This window comes from Drosophila grimshawi, unplaced genomic scaffold (genome assembly GCF_018153295.1).
Source record: "Drosophila grimshawi isolate 15287-2541.00 unplaced genomic scaffold, ASM1815329v1 contig_1377, whole genome shotgun sequence".
Classification (NCBI taxonomy): domain Eukaryota; kingdom Metazoa; phylum Arthropoda; class Insecta; order Diptera; family Drosophilidae; genus Drosophila; species Drosophila grimshawi.
The window spans coordinates 13984414-14007203 of NW_025062900.1; the positions used below are offsets into that span (position 1 = coordinate 13984414).

Genomic DNA, 22790 nt, shown 5'->3' on the forward strand with positions numbered 1-22790 from the left:
TTTATCTTTTTAATTTACAGCTGGAACGCGCCTATTAGCATAGCTATGCATGCGCCCGGTACGGATTTTCAGCCCACGCTGGATTCCATTAAGTATCTGAGGGATTGTGTGCCTGGAAATCAGTTGGTGCGCGCTTTTGCCACCTTCCATGTTTACTTTGGCACCAAGCACATACCCAAGAGTGTGCCCAAGGCACAGGATGCGCTCAAAACGGGCTACAACTGTTCGCTGCCAGCGCCATATTTTAATATCAGCTCCGGGCATCTGTATAAGGCGCAGAAGAAGCTACTGTATCCAGTCAATGTGGGTCGCAATATTGCACGCGATGCAGCACTCACGCACTTCATACTCGCCTCGGATATAGAACTGTATCCGAATCCCGGACTGGTCAAGAAATTCCTCGAGATGATTGCTCGCAATGAGCAGTATCTGCGACGAAAGGCTCCCAGGTGAGTTTTGCTTCCAATTGTCACATTTCCTCATGCTGATAACCCTCAGTCCTCAAGAACACCTGAAGGAATGTGAAATTTAAGAAATGTAACAAGCTTGTTTCGAATTTGGCAAAGTTCAAGAAACTTGCAGAATTATTAGGCAAAAATAACATATGTATAAGTATAAGAATTTGATGAAACCAGACGAAGATTTTTGTTTGTTAAATGTAAGTACTTAAATTATCCAAAATTATATTAACAGCTATACTCAACTCTTATCATAGTAAAAATAAAAAAGAAATAAGTGAAATATAGCAAACATATTAAATATTAGCAAGAAATCATTGCATTGCAGTTAAATTAAGTATAATTTGTTTTTAATTATTTAGGACTTGACATTTGACATTAACATTTTCAATAATTATTTATTTGCATAACATTCGCACAGAGTCTTTCCACTCAGCATTTTTGAGGTGGATGAGAGTTCGCCGGTGCCGCACGACAAGACGGAGCTGCAGGAGTTTCTGCGCAGTGGCAAGGCCATACCGTTCCACAAGCGAGTGTGTGCCAGTTGCCATGGTGTGCCCAAGTCCAAGGAGTGGATGGCGGCAAATGAGACGGACGAGCTGAGTGTGTTTCACATAGGCAAACGCACCGGCTACTATGTCCACTGGGAGCCCATCTATATCGGCACCCATGCGGATCCCCATTACGATGAACGGCTCAGCTGGGAGGGCAAGAGCGACAAGATGACGCAGGTGAGTAACAGTTAAATACACATTTAAATAGTTATCTAAATGCTCATTTCACTCATGCTCAGGGTTACTCGCTGTGTGTGCTGGACTACGAGTTCCACATACTGGACAATGCGTTTCTGGTGCACAAGCCGGGCATTAAAGTGCTGAAGAAGGATAATCGACGAGCGATGTTGGCGGGCAAAACGAATCAGCTGATACGCAAAATTATCTATCCGGAATTGAAGATCATGTACGGCATGCGCAAAGGCTGCGCAATATAGTAACTAATTGTGAAGCCAAGCTGAGCACCGATTTCATTCAGTGAGAGGTTAGCGAAAAGACTACAACAACTAAAACAACAAGATACACTATTTCTATTTGCAATGCTATAGAAACAAAACAAAACAATACAATACAAAACAAAACAAAACAAAACAAAACAAAACAAAACAAAACAAAACAAGACAAGACAAGACGAAAAGATGATAATGCCGTTCGCTGTTCTATATACATACATATCCATATGCATAATGTAATGTAATGAGTGTGTGTGGGTATGTATGTTCTACAGTTAGTTAGTGTTAGTTAGTTGGTTAGCTTAGTATTAGCTGAATTACATAGGTTTATAGGCCAGTAGAGTTCGGAGCGGGTGTTTTTTCTACTCTATGCATAAGCGAAGCCTTAGGAGCACGGCTTAAGTACGTTAAACGTAGTTAGTTGTTGGTTTTTTTTAAAATGCTGAATGTAGTTAGTTAGCCAGGTTAGTTAGCTGCCATACAGCTGGAATGTCGCGCTTTGAGCTTAAATGAAGACAAAAAAATAAACAAATAAAAAAGTTAAGAGATACGGCAATTTTCATTCAGAGCCAGGCTAAATGCGTCCTATTTTTGACTTCAAGAATTCCTCTGCAGTCCACAAGTTGCACTTTTTTTATACTGATATACAGTCATTATAATTTAGGTTTAGTTCTACACACAATTTGTATGTACTCGTTAGCCATTTATCTTATGTTAGTTAGCTGATTTATCATGAATGGAATATCATTATAATTAGTGAGTTGAAGTTGATTTTCATTAATTTTTTACTTCCTCCGGAATACTCAAATATATACTTTGCATCAATTCCAATTCCAAAATTTGTATACCAACTGCCATTTGAATGATTAAATGATAGATTAGCTCTTCAAGACACAATATATATACAGAGATTCCTAGCCACAATAGTCTAACCATTTATATGCATACCATTTAGGTCACCAGGTTGGCTGATTGACACACCGACATTTTCAGAGTTTAAGTTTCAAAGCAAATAAATTTGGTTAAAAATAGGTAAAAAAAAAAGCAGTAACAATTCAAAATAAAATCCTCTACAAAATAATGGTTTAAATATTAAATACATTAAATAGACTTGGGAAATTTAAAAAAGACGTTTGAAATTAGAATGCTGAAGATTTGACATGATGCGAAAAATACATATAAAACATAATACTAACAAGTATTTAGAATTAAAAGGTAATAACATGAAATACAATTATAAAAACCTTGAGTATCAAGTTCGTGTTAATGCCTAAAATTAAAAACCAATTAATTAAAAAATACGTTTTAAGGCGTAAATGCAAACCGTGATATTTGTACTAGTAATGGCGAAGATTAGTTTGAGCATTAATTATAAAATTCAACTTAGCCAGTAAGAAGCGAAACGAAATGAAGCGAATAGAAAAAAATAAAAATAAAAAATAAAAAAATTATAGGCATTAAACTAGTTTTGTATATGCTTTTTTTAGTGTTGAACTTAAAGTCAAACCTGTGCACATATAAATGTTAAAAACATAACGAGAAGTCGAGACAAACACTAAAATTATGCGGCGCTTTTGTGTTTTTGTTTTTTTTTTTTTTTGTTGGAGCTGCTGACAATTGAAAATGTTAAAGTCGCTGAAACAATTGTCTAGCTTCGTATGCTTAACAAATTTTGAAAGTGTCTTGGGAACAAAATACAACAACATTTGGTGTTTGTATCTATTGTATGCCTATGTATAAGCCTACACCTAAGCCAGTAATCAAAACATGAAAATCGCCAAACAATTTTATGCGCTCAATTGTTACAAAAAAAGTTAGTACATCCAAATAAATTTTTATTAGCCCAACAACAGAAAATTCCAAAATAAATAAAACTATATCAATAAAAATTAATATTAAAAAAGAGAGAATATAAAACTATTGAGAAAGTAGCTAAAATAGACCCAATAAAAAGTGTTACAACAATTTAAACAACAAAGAATATAAAAATACACAAGAAAACAAAAATTATTGATAAAGTATTAAAGTGCCTTAGAGAACGAAATAATAAATGAAAAACTAAAATCATATAAGAGGAATCTTAATTAATGCGGCAGTGAATTGTATTTCAGTTGTATTTTTATAAATAATTCACAGACACCTTTTGTTGTGTTGGCTTAGCGGCATATTGTTCTGGCCAAATTACATAAGTCAAAAAAGATTTTCGTAAAACATAGAGAGCATTATTTTTGTATGTAAATAATTATATAGTATGTATTTAATATTAAGATACATATATTATGTGCAACAAAATGTATTAAGCTATTTGTATATACGTATGTGTATGAAGATTTCAACTAATTATTTACTTAAACAAAACCTTTTTATATAGTTTTCAAAACGACTTGAAATTTAAGCTGCAGTTAGTCGAAGTCATGCCCTATTGAATGAGTCTTCTTATAGCTAGCCTGCCAATTTTATGTTTAATATAACTATTATTACATATTTCAATTATTATTAGTATGATTATTACGTATCAGTTAAGCACTCGGAAGTATATGCGTTAACGTTTATCTTGTTTAGGCCATAAATATCATGAAAACAACTCTAACCTAAAGCCTTTTTGGGTTCCTTTGAGCGCAGCATTTTACTCATCGTTTATATGATTAGTGGCAACATTTCGAAACAATTGCTGAGCAAGAACTATTAGCTGAAATTTAAGAAAATTCACAAAATTATGTGAAACGATGTCTATGCATAAGAATTGTAAAAATAAAGAAAACAATATCAAACTGCTTACACGACTTGATTATTTACAAACGCTTAGGTTTAGGTTAAGAGAATGCAATTCGATTCAAACTCATCATATCCTACAAAAATGAGTAAGGATTTGGCCGAGTTAGAGCTATTTTTATAAGCAAAACGTGATTCAAAAATTAGACGTACAGAAAATTGCTCATATATCTGCTAGCCCTACCAACTGGATAAAGAACATTCAAATCGTTCTTGTAGTTTCACCACACGAATCACATTTTTACCAGTGTTTGGCCTTATCGATTGATTTCATCCTTGTGATTCTGACCCAAGTCCTGCGATATTTTCATTTTTCTCGTCGCCTGTGTACCCCTATAAGTATGCCGCATCTTTTAGCTTTAGGGTAATTTAGCTAATGCAGAAACCTGAATTAGGTCACTGGTGCGTGCACATGCTATCAACTTAACCGCAACCTGCAAAGACAATGCGTAATGACAATGTTTCGAAATCGACAAGCGAAAATAACGGGTTTTGGTGCACGAAGTGTTTTTTTTTATGGGTAACTTCATTTGTAAGGCTTGTGTTATTGCTTAAGTACCAGACACTTATTTTACTTATTGTGATTTCAATTTTAAAAACTTCCTCTGCGCTTAATCACATTCAATGTTTTTAATCACATACTGTATGACGACATCAGTGCATATTTTAAGTAATTATGCACAAAAATCAAGTGAATTCTTAATTCGCTCGAAACAATCAATATAAATTTAAAGACACGCTTTTATCTTGTTATTAATCTGTTTAGCCAACACGATGTTCAGATTTCTACGAATTATAAGCAGACAAATTGTCAAAAATTTAACAAAAAAAAAAAAAAAAATCCCAAAGCTGCTCACGTTGAGTTCCAAATTCAAGATCAGATCAGCGAAGACGACTCTGACACAATACAATGGTGTAGCCCCGCACTTGGCACAGCCGTAGGCTCTGGCATGCATGGGCGCAGCTCGTCCCCGTCCTTGACTTTAATAGTTAACTTGATATTTTCGGGTTTTCTGTCAGATTTCTTAGTGTTTCTTGTTTTTTCTTCTTTTTTCATTTTTTCTGAACGAAAATAAGAGTGCCAAAAATGCTAATTCGATAGATGGCATTTCAGCATTTGTTTAACATAAATTAAACACAACTTTTTGATTAATACTAAGACAGTTGCTAGCCCAACCGAATACAACCAGTTGGTGTCTTGATCTGCCATTGACTCATCTCGAGAGAGAGAGAGAGAGAGACGAGCTTCGTATTGCGTATTATTTGTTTTTGTTTTATGCCACTCGGTCATTTCTAGAAGCTGCCGGCTCCCTCTCTCACGCTCGCGCACTCTGTGGTTTGTTTGTTGTTGGTATGCGCTTTGGTTATTTATTAACATGTTTGCTTTTTATTGCAACAGCAGCGATAAAAGTAGTCGTTGTCGTATACGTAACCAAAGTAGAAGAAGATCACCAACTGCGTCAACCACAGTGTCGGCTCATGCTCATCCGCTTCTGTTTTTTTTTTTTTGTTGTATGCGTCGCTTGCCATTTTACCAGTTAAGATCTGAGCCGCGCATCTATCGCAAAACAGTCGAAATTGTCTGCTCGTTGCTTGCACATCGCGTTCGCTTTCCGCAACTGAACGGAACGTAGTGCCTAAGGACTGCGCCTGAAGGATAACCACCTTAATAACTACGTTCACACACACACACAGTCGTTTAACATGGCTAAAATAATAATCAGTGCTTTGTTGTGCCTGGCCATGTTTGGCTCATTGGGTTAGTAAAAACGAAATTCCATTCCACAACCAATTCCATTCCGTAACGAAAGACTCTGGCGACAAACTTGTCCACATTTGTCAATATTTAAATTGGATGTGGGTATACTTTAAGTGAATTGCTCTATCAAGTTTTAAGTTAATTTTTGCAAACTATTAAATATTATATATTATACAGTGATTCAAATGTGTATGAAAAAATACGTCGTTTTTGTATGCTTATAATTCTCTTACTTTTTTGTTAAACCAAATCCAATGCAAAATTTACCATTGAATCAGAAATCATCATCAAATCAGGTTATAAAAACAATCGCATAAATTTTAACTCAATTTAAATTCAAAGGTTAAGCTGAAAAGCAAATATGAAAATAGATAACTATTAACTTGTTTTTGCTTTATTGAATAATCACAAAGTAGTCAAGTAATTTAGAATCCAAACACGTTTTTTTCTGGTTTACGCATACGTTCGGAAATTTAACAAATTCTAAACACATATCCCAAATATTTCATATATGAATGTACAAATATTCTCAATTATCTCATAAAAAAAATATTTAAATATATAAAATTCAATTCAGTTGAAGTCTAAGATTGCAAAAATGACAATCCCACTTCAAAATGTAGAAATCGTCGTTTAATGAATTTTGAATAAGCCTTAACTATTATGCCAAAGCACATTAAACTAAACGTTTAACTATATTGACGTCCCACGCTCTTTCAAAAACAATACAATAATAATTACATCAATTAGAGGCGCCACCATTGAAAGTGCAAGTCTCAGCCTTAGAGAGCATCAAACAAAGCCCGACACCAACACACATTTCCCCAACTGCATTATTCATTTCATGCAAACAAAACAATAACTCAACTGATCGAACAACGTCATCTTGCAATTAAGCAACTGCCGCTGGGATGGGCATAAAATGGGAGCCACCCCATGTGAATGATTTTCCAACAATACCAGGAAATTGCATGGGATGGAAACTGTCCAAAGAAAAGTGCAACTAATCAGCGCAAGCTTTGGCAATATATTTGCCTGTCGATTTCCGCATGAAAAACACAAAAATGTGAAAATATAAAAAATTGCATTTAATATGTTAAATCAGTGAGCGTTTTCAGCTCCATCTTGTTTCAAGGTCGAATGGCAACTCTTTTAAAATAAATTCACACGCCGCTAGCATCGCATAAGTAAATTAGTACCCAAAATCAATATTACATAACATTTGCTGCTGACACTGTTGCTGGGACTGTCGCTGTTGCTTTTGATTTTGCTTTTGCTTTTGCTTCTTGGTCCATTGTGGCTGACTGCTTACTGTTGCTTATTGATATGCCGTGAAACAAGTTTTTGGCCTGGACAGCTACCTCAATCTCAATCTGAATCGCGATGCGTGCCCAGCCGGTTGACGTGACCTTTGAGCGCGTTAGCATTCAAGAGCTTTTTTTTTTTATTAAACGAGTGTTTTGTTTTGGCCAACTCATTGAATTCAATATAAAATGATGATGATGACCATTTGTGTTGCACTGAAATTAAGGGAGACAGCCGCACATGTGCAGATTCCAGTGAATGTTGTTCACTTCAATGTGTGGGAAAATGTTGTGTTAGTGCTTGCGGCAGATAAGTTTCGGTATCCAACAAGTCTCTAAAGATTTATCATAGCTTGTTGCTGTAATCCAATATATATTTATATATGTATAAATAAATGTTGTTGTACATGCAAATGAGTTTCAAATAAATTGAAATTTAGCAAATGAGATACGATTTAAATTTTGTTCACAATGTTCGATGGTTTTGTAAGATTCCCATTAAAAATGATTGTTGAATAAAAAGCATGGGATTCCCCAGTGGAGCCCCACAGCGTAATTGGCTTAAGTATCTTTTGTGTACACTTTTTGCAGACACAATGCCAACTAGAGTTCAATAAACGGGGTGTGTACCCACACTTAACAGCCTCAAGCTCATTAAAATTTCCAAAGATGACAACAGTTACAGACGGACAGACTCAGACATCCAATATGTCCATATGTACATGTCTTGTCAATTTGATAATGGTCTCTTCTTGTGCGTGTTTCTAGTCTCTTTCCTCTCATGGATGATTCCACTATGGTCATGAATGAGAGGAGTGCCTTAGAGACGCCGTAACACTTGAAGATATTGGCTTCATTCTCAATTATAGAAATGAACTTGAAAATGTATCCATCAATATACTCTTGCTGGCGATGTTCCTCCAGTTCGCTTGGCGCTTGGACGCCAGCAAGTTCCATGCCAACAACACGATCTCACAGAATACCTTGCCAATCGCATAATTATAATAAACATTTAGAATATTCCGAATAATAATAATATGCATTCCATTTTTGAACATAGTTGTTGTATTTATTTGTAGAATAAACTCGAATCCTTTCATATACACCAACTACAATCATTTAAAGATGGTGTTCTTTATGATTTGATCCAATTTATTTGCCATGTAGTACTTAGAAATTATAAACTCTTTGTGGATGATAATATGTATATCCATTGCGACGTCGAAGATATCTAAATAAATAGCTGTAAAATATTAGTGTGTACTTTAATGTTAATAAATACAGCGTAAACGCAACCCGAAATGTATTTGTTAAAATAAGAAATATTTTATTTAAAGTTGTTCAATTGTTCGTTCATTTGCATAAAGTTACAACAAAAAAGAAAAAAAAGAAAAGAAAATAATGCAGAAATATTGCAAGCATCAGTTTTCATCATAAATCATTAGAGGTAAGCCCAACACACTCCCAAGCCCGACCCTATTAACATCCAGACCTATCCGCCTCTCTTTCAGCCCAAGCAGCTGGTGGCTGCCGGGAAGCCAACGGCACTGCTCCCGTCTCCGGCTCCTGCGATGCCTACATCGAGTGTAAGAATGGCGTCGCCGAGGAGAAACTCTGCCCGGATGGCCTACTTTATAACGAGAAGTCCACCGGTTACCCATGCGGTTATCCCATCGATGTGGAGTGTACACAGGCACAGTCACGCCTGCAGTCTGCCCAGCCCACCGAAGATTGTCCGCATCAGTTTGGCTACTATCGCATGGGCGATGCTAGCCACTGTGGCCAGTTCATGAATTGTGCGAGTGGACGCGGTTACGTCTTTGACTGTCCGGAGGGATTGGCATGGAATGCGGCCACATACAAGTGCGACTGGCCCGATCAAGTGGAGGATTGCGATGCTGAGGCCTTCCTTGGCTTCAGTTGCCCAGCCCCAGGACAGAAATCGGATCTGTTGGGAGAGCAGGAAGCGGATTATACGTTCCATCCGTCGTCGGATAATTGCCAGGTGTACTTCATCTGCATTGAGAATCGCCCGCGTCGCATTTCCTGTGGCGAGGATCAGGCCTTCAATCAGGAGACTATGCAATGCGACGACATTGACAATGTGCCCAACTGCAGCAACGACATTCGCGCCAAGGGCGCCGAGATCAAAGCGGCACGCGCCAGTGCCGCCGCGGGACGCAAGGCTGCCGGAAAACTGCACTAACCGTACCACTAAGGAAAAATCAACTAGGGAGGAAAGTGGAAGCTGATTTTGAATCAGAATTCAGATTTTGGATATGCAAAGCACGCAAAAGAGCTGCTCGAGTTTTCTAGTCTGTAGTTAAAAGGGTCATTGTGCCAGTTTATTGTATACAATTTTGCCATTCACAATTATAATAAATAAATGTCGACATTTTTGTAACAAGTGTGTCTCGTTCAAGTCTTTTGTTTGGTTAAGGAAATGCTTGTACAAATATTTAACTGTATTTATTAAATTGTTTCCCTCTTCCAATTGCAGTCCGTGCTTCACCCGAGTGCCCCATACCCAACGGACGCTTTGCCAGTGGAGAGCAATGTGATGCGTACACCGAATGCCAGGACGATGTGCCCATTGCCAAACTCTGCCCGGATGGGCTGCTCTTCCATCAGCGAACCAAGGCCACCGGTGAATGCACTTATGCGCCATACTCCAGCTGCAAGGAGCGTGCACGCCTCCAGCCGGCCAACGGCACCGAAGAGTGTCCTCGCCAGTTCGGCTTCTATCTGAATGGTGATGACACCAAGTGCGGCGTCTATCGCAATTGCGCCCATGGTGTCGCCAGTTTGACCAAATGCCCCGAGGGACTGGCCTTTAACGAGGAGACCTATCAGTGCGACTGGCCCGATTTGGTGGGCAGCTGCAATGCGGAGGCTTTCTTGAATTTCAACTGCCCTGCACCGGAAGCCGCTGATGGTGAGGCACCGTCAGTTGATGTTGGTCCTGAGGGCGATTTACGCTATTATCGCCATCCACAAACCTGCAAGAAGTACTTCGTGTGCGTCAACGGACATCCGCGCCTCTACAACTGCGGCAAGTACCTGGCATTCAATGACGAGACGAAGCTCTGCGACTTCTACAACAAAGTGCCCGAGTGCTATGCCCTGCTCAAGGAGAAGCAGAAGCTGAAGGCTGAGCGCAAGTTGCCTACCCTGGGAGAGGCCCTGGCATAGGACTCTCCAGTTAAGTTGAGCATTTTCATAGAGGCTGCGTCTTGTCGAGATTTCCCTTTTTAACAATAAGAGTTGTGCAATTCATTTTGTAAATATTTGAATACATACTTATTATATCCCATACTATTTGCGTATTGTTTTTTAAATAAATGAGAATTCCTACGCATTTCTTTAAACGAAGTTTTAATTTCAATAACATTTTTAATGACCATGTTATGGGTAAACTAATAAACAATGTTGCATGACCTATCAGGTTTTCAAATTATGCATAAGGACCAGAAGGAGCCAAAATTATTAGCCCAGATGTCGAAAAAATCCTTTCTCATGCACTTGTAATAAAATTGTTTGCAGGTTTTAGGTTTTGTAAGATTTAAATTTTATTTTTATCATCGCTTGTCGTTTTGGTTTATTAGTTAGTTTATACTTGTTGCTTACTCGTATTATTATAATTTATTGGTAGATATTAATTCGAATTATGTCAATTTTACATGGTTTTTGACTTCCAACTGTCTCCACAGATCCCTCATTAAACATTACATTTTTAAACTTGACCTCACTGGCTGCTGCTATACAACACCATAATGTGGTTAAAAATATTACAGTTTAGAGAACTAATGCAAAATGAATTTCTTTCGCTTTTAAAAGTTTTTGAAATAAATATAAGCTCGAATTTGTTGTTAAAAAACATTCCTCTGTTATCACTAATTAACCAATTGATTTTTGTAAAATTTATTGGAGTTACTTAAACTAAACGATCCAAAGATCCAGTTATTCTCCGCTCTCTTCTTCATATGCTTTTGCTTCATTTTTCATTTTTCATTTTTTTTGGCTATAAAAATTAAGTTACATTTAGGTTTGCTTTTTGAACTTTTTGCACTATTTTTCTGCATGTGTGTGTGTGTGTGTGTCTTTGTTTGTGTGTGTATATGATTAAATTACAACAAATAATGAATATTTAAGTTTAAGTATTTGCTTTAGAGTATGTTTTGTATGGTTTTACAAATTTTTCTTACCGTTTCGTTTCGTTTTGTTTGTGGTGCTAGGCTAAGGCGACTTTTGTTTGGTTGTTTCACTTTGTTTGTTTTCATTTTTTGTTTTACATTTTGCAATATATTCAACATTTGTTGTTTTCTCTGTTGTCGGTTGTCCGTTGTCGTCATCTCGTCAGTATGTCTAAGTAATTTCTGTTTTCCATTCTCATTTTACACAAAAACGAATAATTTGCATTTGAACATAGGCATAACCAAAAATGTCAACTGAAAACTTTTGCAATGTTAACAAAAATATTTTAAAAAAATAAATAAATAAATAAAATACATCTTTTAGTCGTTACAATTTGTGCTAGAAATTCGGCTATTAAAATTATTTAAGTTCATACCACGTCTCGTTTTTCATTTTATTTATTTTTTGTTTTGTTTGAGAAAAGTTTTACACATTTTTTTTCGTTTTCGTTTTCGTTTCGTATCGTTATCGTTATCGTTTTTGTTTTCGTTTACGTATCGTTTTTCATTTAACATATTCAGTCTTTCAGCTTTCAACATAAATAAATTAATTAAATTAATTTATTTAATTGCATTACAAAATGTTCAAGTGATGCGGCCTGTAAATAATTTCGTGTTCTATTGCATTTATGTGGTAATTTTCGTGGTCTGCCTTACGTTGCTCGTTTTAAAGTTTATAGCCAAAAAGTTGTTGATCTCAAACAGCGACGGATCGCATTTGAAGAAAATTTTGAAAAAATTTCATCCTTAGTCAAAGTTGGTTGTAAAAGCCAAAAGTTTGCTTGCTTGCTTAAAGTACTTAACTTAATACTAGATTCTCGGGTTTATCATTTACATTTAATTGTAATAATTATATTTGCTTGTAATGTTTCTTTTATATTATCCCTTTTCTGTTTGTTTTATATGCGTTCATTTATCTCATAAACTGCTTAGTTTTTCGCAATTTTCCTGCGTTTGCTAAATTTAATAACTTCTCAAGTGGACGTACGCCTTATTTATGTGTTCTTTTTTTTTGCATTTTCTTATCATTTTGGATTATTCAAAAAGGTTGCTTAAATTTAGTTAATATACTCGTATTTTATGTATAGTAAATATATAAAATTTTGTGTCCAAATTCAGTTGTTTTTAGGAGTTATTTGTTGTTGTTGTTTTAGTAAGTAAATCAAGAAGATACGGCCAGAAACATAAAACTCACCAGAGTTAAACATCCGATTGGAACGTACCATCAAAATTCTGACTGTGATTTTGGCATTAAGTTAATTTAGTTTTCGTATATTTTAGTTTTGGGTGGGGCTTACGTTTATCATATGCTACATAAGTATCTTTCCGTGGTGTTCCTATGTCAACATAAAAACTTGTTGTCAAATCTTTTCTTTTCTTAGTTTGTGCTCTCTTTTTGTTCTTACTGTAAGTATAACCGGTCTCTTGTTTTTGTGTTAAGGCAACTGCTTTTGTTACTGAATTTGTAATTTGTTGTTTGTTTTAGTTTGTAAATTTTTTTTCTTATTTTGGAATTTTTACAATTTGATTTGGAACTGCATTTTTGGATTTGAATTTCGTTGGTCAACTTTTGCTATTTCAACTAAATAATTACAAGTCTCTTAAAGCATATCATAAGCAGCCAGAAAGTGGTTTCATTTTTGTTTGACTCCTAAAAACAACGAAACATTTTTGCTTTTGCGGTTGCAAAAATTTAGCTGTGCCTTAAGTGTTAGTTTTAATGGAAATTTCGTTTATCAATATACTAGACTGTTATATATTTTTCCGTCATATATAATTTTGAATTTGATTTTCGGGTTTCTCGTCAAATTTTGCAATTTCTTAATTATGTTTAAAATACTCTTTAATCGTAAATTGAAAGGAAATTATTAAGAGCTTAATTTTTTGGCCTAAATTTAATGCAGTTTACAATTCGCATATACATCAATTTTTTTTTTTTGGCATAATTCTTGTTTTATTATTTGATTTCATTACGCATTTTTGTTGCGGCATTTTGTAGTTGCTGTTGCCCGCTTACTTAAGTTTAAAATTATATTTGAAAATTATTCAACGCACGGTAAAAGTCCGATAACCTTTATGATGCTTAATTAATTGAAAAAATATTTATAAATAAATAGAAATCACACAAATGATAATTTGACCAAATATGAAGAATCTTTAATGGGGGTTTGAGTAATAAAATGTTTCATTATAAATCATCATAAACTTAACATTAATAAAAATGTAATAAGAATTTGGTTAAAGCAATAAAAATTCAACATAATTGTTATTTAAACTATAAACTAATTGAAAACACATTCGGAAGGTAAATTTGTTAAGGTATAATTTGACAAGCAATTGAAAAATATCATAAAACAATGGAAAACTGTTATTACAAATTATTGTAACTAATGCAAAAACCATAAATTGGGCATCGCGCTGCATTAATGGAACTTTCGCTTTTTTCCGCCACGCTTCTTTCCCTTGCCGCGTGCCTTGGTCAGTTTGCGTTTTTTGCTAAGGCCATCTCCACGCAGCGCAGACTCGCGGCTAATCTCGCCAAGAATTTCATCACCCACATTGCCTGCCAAATGGATAAGAGTTGAGCATAAGCTGTATGAAATTAACATTTCGTACGTGAGTACTTACCCAATGAGGTGAGCTGACGCTGACGATGCTTCTCCGCTTTGGTCACTGGCAGACGCACATAATATTTCTCCTCGTACTCCTGCTTCTCCTTCTGCGCCTGCGAGAGCATCTGCTGAGCACGTGAGCCCGACGACAGCTCAGTGGGCGCATCCAAGTACTCCTCCTTCAGATCTTGCAGCATAGATGAGCTATATATAGAATTAAATGAAATATATTCTTTGGTTTTGGCATCATTACCCAGTTAGCTTACGTGATTGCACGCTTCTTGGCACGATCCAGAGCCTTCTTTTCCTTGTCCGCGTCGCGCTCATCGCCATCGTAGTAGACGGGCTTAATGCGTGGCGGCACATAGACGCCCGATTTGCCTGCGGTGGCTGCTTTGCGCGGCTTTTTCGCAGCGCCTGCCTCATCATCGTCCTCGTCTTCATCGTCATCATCCTCGTCCTCATCGCTGCCGCTGCCTGCCTGGTCGTCATCATCCTCAGCACCGCCAGCGCCAGCAGTGCTGAGCATGTCCTCCGGATTTGGCTTATAGAGTATGGGATCTGTGCTACTGGATACGCCTGTAGTTGCTGTCTTGACCAGCTTGTCAATCTGATAGCGCAGCTTGTAGTCTATGGGCCGTATCTTCTCCAGCACGGTGCGTATCTCGATCAGGCGCTCAATGGAGGGATCACCCTCAATGGTCTCGCCGGAGCACTTGCGCAGCACCACGTATGTCAGATTGATTAAATAGTCCAGCAGCATATGATACTTGACCTCGAGAAAGCTCAGTCCGTATTCGGTGCTCAGCTCGCCACGCTTGACGCGCTGCAGCATGCCCTCAACGAGATCTGTCACCTGCTTCACATTGCTGTTCATCTCACCGAGCAGCTGAATAGCCTGCGGTATGTCCTGCTGACCCTGCACCTCACAATCGTAGTCCAGTGCCTGTGCAATGAATTTTAATTTGTGGGATTAATATTTTGTGATTACATTTAATAATATTGATTTAATTGAAGCAAGACTATTTAAATAATATATTTAAAATATACGTAATATTTCTATTATACACCCGTCATAAGCATTTCTAGAAATTTGTATTGATGCTATTCTATTTTATTCAGTTTGCTTACCTCATGCATTGTTAGCATGGACTCTTGTCTATGCTAACAAATGGTAATGATACTTTTGACTAATATAAAATGTAGCTTACACAATTGTCGCACCTAAGCAATATACTACTATATGCATGAATGTATAAATATATATATATATATATACATATATATCAACTAATTATGGCTGTGAAACCAAAAATAGCTCATTGGCCAATCGCCATCAGCTATATGTGTAGTTGTCTCGCTTGCACTGCTGTCCCCTATTATATTGGTCATTATCATATTTAACAAATTTTGTGCACAGGAAATTAAATTTGCTACGCAAATACACAAATAACTTGTTTAGTATATGAAATGCCATAAGCAGATAGCAGAATGCATTCTCCCTACAGTTGATGCCACTTCGGCCCACATTACCATCATCTGCCCCTTCCCCTGTCTGTGTCTATGTCCCATGTGCCTCCATGATGCATGTGCTGCATCTGTGTGTTGTATTTGTCCTGTGAACGCGACACCGCACAACACATTTGCATATTTTATTGGTTGCCATTTAATTATTCGCATTTTATAGCATTTTTGGCCACGGCCCTACCCGCAGACCCCCCTTTAGTCAAACTGCCTTTTAAAACCCGCAGCTTATGCTGCATTTATTTTCAATTAATATTAATAAAGCAATGAGGAGGGAACGCTGGTTTGTCCCTGTCACATTTATTTTTAGAGATTAATTGCAATTTGTGAAATGAATTGATAATTTTTTGTTGTTTTGATATTGATGCTGTTTTGTTTCTGCCATTCGCGATGATTAGCGAAATATGCAATTTCCAAGGCAATTTACCAAATAATTATTGTGATAACAATTCTTTGAGTATGTTCGTGTTTGTTTCCTACACATAAATATACAATTTTGACAAATTTATATATTATTGTTGGCAAATTAATTTAATTGCATTTCGCTGACAGACATTAAATAACAAAGTGCTTCGAAATTGTGACTTAATTGATGTTTAGCTGGATGAAACACATCGAAAAGCTACAAAAATGGTATTTCTGTACTGCTTGATTGAGTATAGCCAGGGAAAAGTACTTTGAATTGAAAACTCGAATATGAAATATTAAACTCTGTGAGAGTGATTGAGATAGCTTGGAGTTCAGTCCTTAAGTTAACTAAATTTTGAAGTTTTCCAATTGCAAAAAAATAAAAACAGTTTCCATATAAAATAGGCTTCAGAAATTATTATTATTTTTATATAAGTGGAAAATTGTAATATATACAAATATTTTCTGTTAAAAGTATATCATTCAAACTGTATATTAAATTACACATATTTAATAGAAAAAAAAAGCAAATAAATTGCGATATATATTAATTTTATGTAATGAATTCTTTGAGGGTTTATCTTGCAATATTTGAATTAGAATTATGATACATTTTGAGTAAACCATGATTAGTAAGCCTTTAATGTAGTAGCTTTGATTTATTCAAATCTTTGTCAGAGTCAAAGCTAATACTGTTTGAGAAGCTTTCTTAATGCTAATTTATAATCGCATAAATTTTGAAGCATTTTACAATTTCTATTCGAAGTTGTTATTGATGCGTTAGAGGCCGGGCAATATGCAATTACAATTAAGCCTGCGTCACGCACTCGACTAGTTGCCACGCATTGTGTGTGATTGGAGCGGAAAGGGGAGTTGTGCTGGGTTGGTGAACTAAAGAAGGATCAAGATAAAATGCGTATGTGAGCATATTTTAGGCGACAGCCAATGCTAAAACTAACTGTAAACAAACAGCAACATCAACAGCAACAGCAACAACAATCGCACATAGAACATATGAAGGCATCGCTTTCCTAAAACTGTCCCCTGCGAGCCGCAAAAGCGGTTTGCATGCGTATAACGATGGCCGATTATTTGAGTTGCCTCGTTACACCAACACAAATAACAACAACAATAACAGCAACAGCAACAACAACAACAACAGCAACATCTGTACATCCGTACTGCTAACGGCAATTTACAACAAATGGCCCACACACACACACACGCACGCACAAACAGCATTTAGAGGTGGCCGCCCTCACAGACAACGTGCCAATAATTTTAAATTCGTGGCACTTTTTCAAATGCAACTGCGACTGCAGCAACAACAACGGAAACAACAAGCTGCGTTTGTTGTTGTTGTTGCCGCTGTGTTGCTGCATTTGCATTAATGGTTATTTGGAAATGCATTTTATGCACAGGCCGTTGCCTGTAAGTAGGCAACGAATTGAACTCGCGCACACACACACACACACACACACAGGCAAACACATGTATTGGTGTATATACATCCTTTTGCTGTCTCTGTCTCTGTGGTTCTTGCGTGTAAACTGGTTTTAGTTCCTTCTATATATTTTTTTTGTTTGAATTAAATATGAATTACATTTGCTATTTGCCTGCCCTGCAGGTTATGTAAATTGTGCGCCTCTATCTATGCACCTGCACCTCTACCTCTGCTTCTGCTTCCCTCAGCGAGTTTTGACAAAATTTAATGATAGCATTTGATGCCATTTCGCAATCATTCCACTCGTCTCTCCTGACCTCTCCCCCCTGTCTGCTGTGGTTTTGTGTCATTTTAGCAAACGTGTGTGTGGCTGCCATCATCATCAGACGAATTTTGCAGAACTTTTTTCTTTCTTCATTTTATTTTGGTTGTTGTTTGACATTAACATCATAAATTAATGCGTGCACTTCTGCGATAATTGCACAAAATACATTGCATATTTACGAGCATTTTAATTTGCACATCTATATACATATATATATATATGTATTGTATATTATGTGCAACATTTGACTGGTGACTGTAGTTGGAATTGAGAGGTGGAACCGATTTGCAGCCGCTATTTCGGCGGCTCGGTATTGGCCAATGAGCTCTGTTAAGCTGGCATCAGCAGCTAGCTGAATGCAGTTGATTACCATTTCGTTGTTTTTTGGCATTTATTTAAAATATCGCACAGGATATGCACACGAAACATACACACAGATTTACAAAGTATACGCACATTTGGTGGGCTTAAATGTTGCAAATATGTTTGTGCGATATGTGGGGGAGGAGCTTATAGGCTTAAGTTTATTGTATTTTAATACAATAACATTTCAAAATACAAGTAAGTAAGCTTAAAAGATCTCATGGTTGATTTTGCAATAAAATACACATTGTTTTTTAGTATTATAATATAAATGACATTTCATTTACCCCATTCGAAAACATAGAATTTTTGAGTTATATAAAAGTCAATAAACTTTGACGAAAAATTATAATGATAAAATTAATCCTTCAAATTTCGGTTCTAGTCTTGTAACATGTTTTCTTTTTTTGGGATTTACATTCCTTAATAATAACTATTTGATTGTTCGAGTAATAGAAATGAGTTCATCTGCTGATTTTCAGCGTTAACATAATCAGTAGGCAAAAGAGACCTTGAACGGGAATTATCGACAGATTTGAATACAACTGAATACAACGCCCTTCAGAATGATTTCACCCATGTAATCATTATATCGTTTGGAAGTACCTGGCAAAGGAGCAGGCAATGCAAGGGGTCCACTTGTTTCAATTATAAAACTACAAATTGTGCGCTTTTCAGCCAACTCCACTCCACTTTCCCCAACACTCATGATGTACGCGTTGAGGGAGGGGTAAATGGTGGGGTTGAAGCACAACTGCGCGACGGCCATTAGAAATCGATTGACATAACTCAAAAATTGTGCAAATTAACGTTAAAACCAGCGAGCCAGTGACAATATGGGCGAGGCAACTGCAGGCTTGCAGCGGTGTGGCTGCTGTGCTGTGGTGTGGTGTCAGCCAACAGCCTGTAAATAACAGTGCAACGTTCCAGCATAGGCAAAATTATGGCCTGTCCTAGAGTTGGGGCATCGTGTGGTGCTAAAACAGCATACATGCATATGAGTAAAAGAGCAAACCCGATACGTGCGTGTGTGTGTGTTTGTGTGTGTGCAACGAGGGGTTGGACAGTGCTTGGCGGCCGCGTTCGTTGAGCGCCTGATGAAGAAATACGCGCGACTGTTGCAAACCGCAGTCAGACCAAGCGAGTCCGACCCTACCCCAATCCCAACCCACCAGACCCGTTCAAAGTGGACCTCAAATTTATGCAGGGCCTCGTGCAATGTGTCGTTGTCGGTGTTCTGATGGTTGTAGTTGCATTGCCAATAACCGAATATTGATTAGAGTTTATAGGCACAACCCAAAGCAACCGCGTGGACTCGCTAATAAAACGCAGCCGCAGCAAAACATGCGACGAGTGTTCTGTAATTTCAAATCAATTGAATTTCGCAAATAAATTATATACTATCTAATATTAGATTTGAATATTATAAATTTTTTGTAATATTGTTGCTTGCCTAGTAAATTGTGCATTAAAGTTGCTTATCAAGCTCAGAATATAATTTAAGTAAATAATTGCAAAGCAATAGAAATTTTAGCTTTTATATATTTACTTTCAGATTTGATGGCTTTGAATATATATTAGTTTATTTTTGGCTATGAGATCCAGCATATTTTAAATAGGCAAAAACACTACTCAGTACTTTTATCATCAAAAATTCCTCTAATTGGATACTTGCATTTAAAAGCGAATTCGATTCTAGGAACTGAGTAACAAGTAGACAGTACCAAAACTCCTCTTCGCGAATTGAGCAGACATTTTTGTGACATGTCGCACTGTTTATGTCATATTATATGTTGAAGCATTTGTTGTTTTTTGTGGATTTTCGGTGGTGCTTTTAGGTGCGCACCGAACGGAAATGAAACTTTTGCGGTCGCGTAAAATGCCAATACACACGCAGTGTCATAAAGTATATAAATACGTATATGTGTATGAATAAAGCTATGCGTACATACTTGTATATGAAGCGCATGGGCTTATATACTAATAGCGTATATAGGAACAGCAAATATAATTGCATATTTTATGCAGCGGCACATAAAACAAACATTGCATTTCGCCGGCTAAATTGGTATTTGGCAATTTTCAATTCGGTTTCTGCATAAATCCCCCCCAGCGAAAAACGAAATTCAACCCAACAAACAAATTGAACCAGTCAGCCATTATTTATTTAAATAATTGGCTAACTATAAAAAATAATTATAAAATACCAAAAATGGTCGAGCAGACAAAGGAGTATGAATGCCCAGTGGGAATAAGGGAGCAGGGATGGGACGATTTGGAGCCAGTACAAACGGTCTGAATAAATGAATAACGAATGCGACCATATTGCGAGATTAGAGCCGCAGTTGTATTCAAATAGGCGCTGAAATGAATGTCTGGCATAGCAAATGGAATACCCAAAGATATGCTTGAAATAAAATACGAGCTATTAAAAAAAAACAACAACAACTTGCATTTAAATTTAAAAAGAGATATACTTATTACAATCGAAAGCATTTGTAGAATAAATAGCTTAAATAAAGAATTATCAAAGATGTTGAATCCTTGCCATATTATGCGGAAGTAGATTCAAACTTTGCACATTATTTGTTGTTGTTGTTTGCGCTGTTTATTTTTTTGACAATCAAATGAGCACAACAAACACAAAACACACAAAAACGCATAAAAAACTCAAGCAAATTTATGAAAGACGGAGATATGAAGAGGCAACAAAATATATGCATGTGCACAGAAAAGAATGTCAAGAGAAATTCGTCGCCTGTTAGAGCCAGGCCAGAAACAGATAAGTACAATGTCAGACGGACAGTTACTCAGTCGGGCAGACGCGCAAACATTTTGACATTTTTTATACATGTGGGCAGTGTTGCTCATACGCCGCGTAGCCAGCGGGGCAAACAATTTCTTCTTTTTTTTCTATTCTCCCTTCAACATCACAACAAAGTGTCAGAGCGACGCACATATTTGTAGGCGTCAACGGGCGTTGGTTTTTGTGAAAGCAATTTTCATTAACAAAAGGGGAGCGGCCGAGTGCTGGGCGTCAACGGGTTAAGGACGTGTGAATGAAAATGAAAATAGCAAGCAATTTGAGGATTCACCATCGAGATTATATAAAAGATTATTTAAAAAAAATTTGACGCTCTTAAATGGATTTGCACAGGAACCTTCAAGATAATTAAATAAACATTTGAATTGGATTTGACGTCAATTTACTCACAGCAACCGTTCTGTTTTTTATATTGATTTATTTAAATAATAAACACATATGTCAGTATAATAAATTGCAGCTTAATATTTTCAATACGAAATAATTTCTAAAATGTATTTTTTGGAGACTGTCCATTCTATGTTTATATTCTCGCATTCCCCAATTTTTTAATGTGAACGTTGCTAATATTTCTACAAAAAGTTATCTCGTCATTCGATTTTTATACCTTTTTTTTTTTTAAATTTTAAAAAGTGATCAGCCAAGTTTTCGCACTGGAAAAGAGCTTTGCTAATTCAAATGATTATAAACGATTTCAATTAGAGCTAGCATCTAAGGACGGCATTAAAGAATCGATCAAATCGAAAAATGCATAAAATTTACCTTTTGTTCTTTTCTGTTTTCATATCGGAGAGCTCTGTAATATTTAAAAATGCAAACAACCAACACAGATGCAAATTGACAAACAAACAAGCAGCAAAAAAATCAGATACACAGCGCTCGTATACCCCATAAAAAAAATGAAGAAATCAGCATGAAATGAAAATAAATAAAAAGGAATGAGAATGAGAAGAGCAGAGGCGAGAAGAGATGAGATGGGATGAGAAGAGAAGGGAAGAGATGGAGAGTACAAAAACACATCGCTATGAAATATTGCCAATCAGAAATGAAACCGAAAATAAATCGATTGTTTCAACAAACGCACAGAGCACAAAAACACGAGCCACGGCGACAGAGTTGCAGCCAAAACAACGGCAACAGAGCAGCAAGGATAACGAGGACATGTGGCAATGTTGTGGAGTGAAAGAGCCAGCTGGTTTTTGCTGCCCAAAAATTTTGCTGTTGCGTTACGCGAAAAAAGGCGAACGCGATGCGGGAAACGGCAACAATTGCGGATAGAGTGGATAGAGGGCTACATGGATGTATGGATGTAGGCGTGGCAGTGGGCGCTGGGTGGCGCGTTGCGCGCTGAGTGATTGCTGCATCTGTGTATGTGTGGGTGCAAATTGAAACAGAGTTGAGAGCTGAAGCAGAAGCTGTGCTGAGCTGAGCTCAACTCAACTGACCGGGCTGGCTAGGCTGGACCACCATTGCTAGGCCGACCTCATCGTGTCGCATTGCTGCTCCTGGCCAGCCTCGCGGGCCCAACAAGCGCGCTGAGTGTTTGCCAGGGGGCTGCCAGCCAGCGAGAGAGAGAAAGAGAGAGAGAGAGTATTGCTGGGAGTGCCGGGGGCAGCAGACGTTGCATTTGCATGTGCGAGGCATAATTGGACAGCACCCAGTATGTTGTTTCGTATAAGTGAGTCTGTGTGTGTGTGTCTGTGCGGGGAAAGGGGTGGTCAGGCGGTAGCTAGTGAATCTCCGGCAGTCGCATTGAATGGCAGCTACAATTCCGATGTTTTTTTTTTTGTTTTCTGTT

General features: G+C 37.0%; 3 protein-coding genes across 8 annotated transcripts in view; 2 read left to right on the plus strand and 1 right to left on the minus strand.

The window, feature by feature from the left end:
* LOC6561932 (beta-1,4-glucuronyltransferase 1) overlaps positions 1–1577 on the plus strand; it is a 56234-nt gene extending 54657 nt beyond the window's left edge. For 4 of the 6 annotated variants that reach the window (XM_032736087.2, XM_032736088.2, XM_032736089.2 and 1 more), the window contains 3 exons: positions 21–449; positions 880–1189; positions 1252–1562. In XM_032736087.2, coding sequence (XP_032591978.1) covers positions 21–449; positions 880–1189; positions 1252–1449 — 937 coding nt within the window. In that variant the 3' untranslated portion in view covers positions 1450–1562. Of the gene's footprint in view, positions 1–20; positions 450–879; positions 1190–1251 lie in introns of all 6 variants that reach the window. The other 2 variants (XM_001988181.3, XM_032736086.2) reach the window with 1 other exon arrangement.
* Positions 1578–5772: 4195 nt separating this feature from the next.
* LOC6561931 (protein obstructor-E) lies at positions 5773–10643 on the plus strand. The gene is made up of 3 exons (XM_001988180.3): positions 5773–5995; positions 8811–9503; positions 9800–10643. Exons 1-3 carry the CDS (start codon positions 5941–5943, stop codon positions 10489–10491), a joined length of 1440 nt encoding a protein of 479 aa, XP_001988216.2. The 5' UTR covers positions 5773–5940; the 3' UTR covers positions 10492–10643.
* Positions 10644–13624: 2981 nt separating this feature from the next.
* Positions 13625–22790, minus strand: part of LOC6561715 (neuroguidin) — a 49086-nt gene continuing 39920 nt past the window's right edge. The window contains exons 2-4 of the mRNA XM_032735686.2: positions 14371–15050; positions 14121–14308; positions 13625–14055 (exon numbers count right to left, since the gene is read on the minus strand). Of these exons, the coding sequence (XP_032591577.1) occupies positions 13916–14055; positions 14121–14308; positions 14371–15050 (1008 nt within the window). The 3' untranslated portion in view covers positions 13625–13915. The remainder of the gene's footprint in view (positions 14056–14120; positions 14309–14370; positions 15051–22790) is intronic.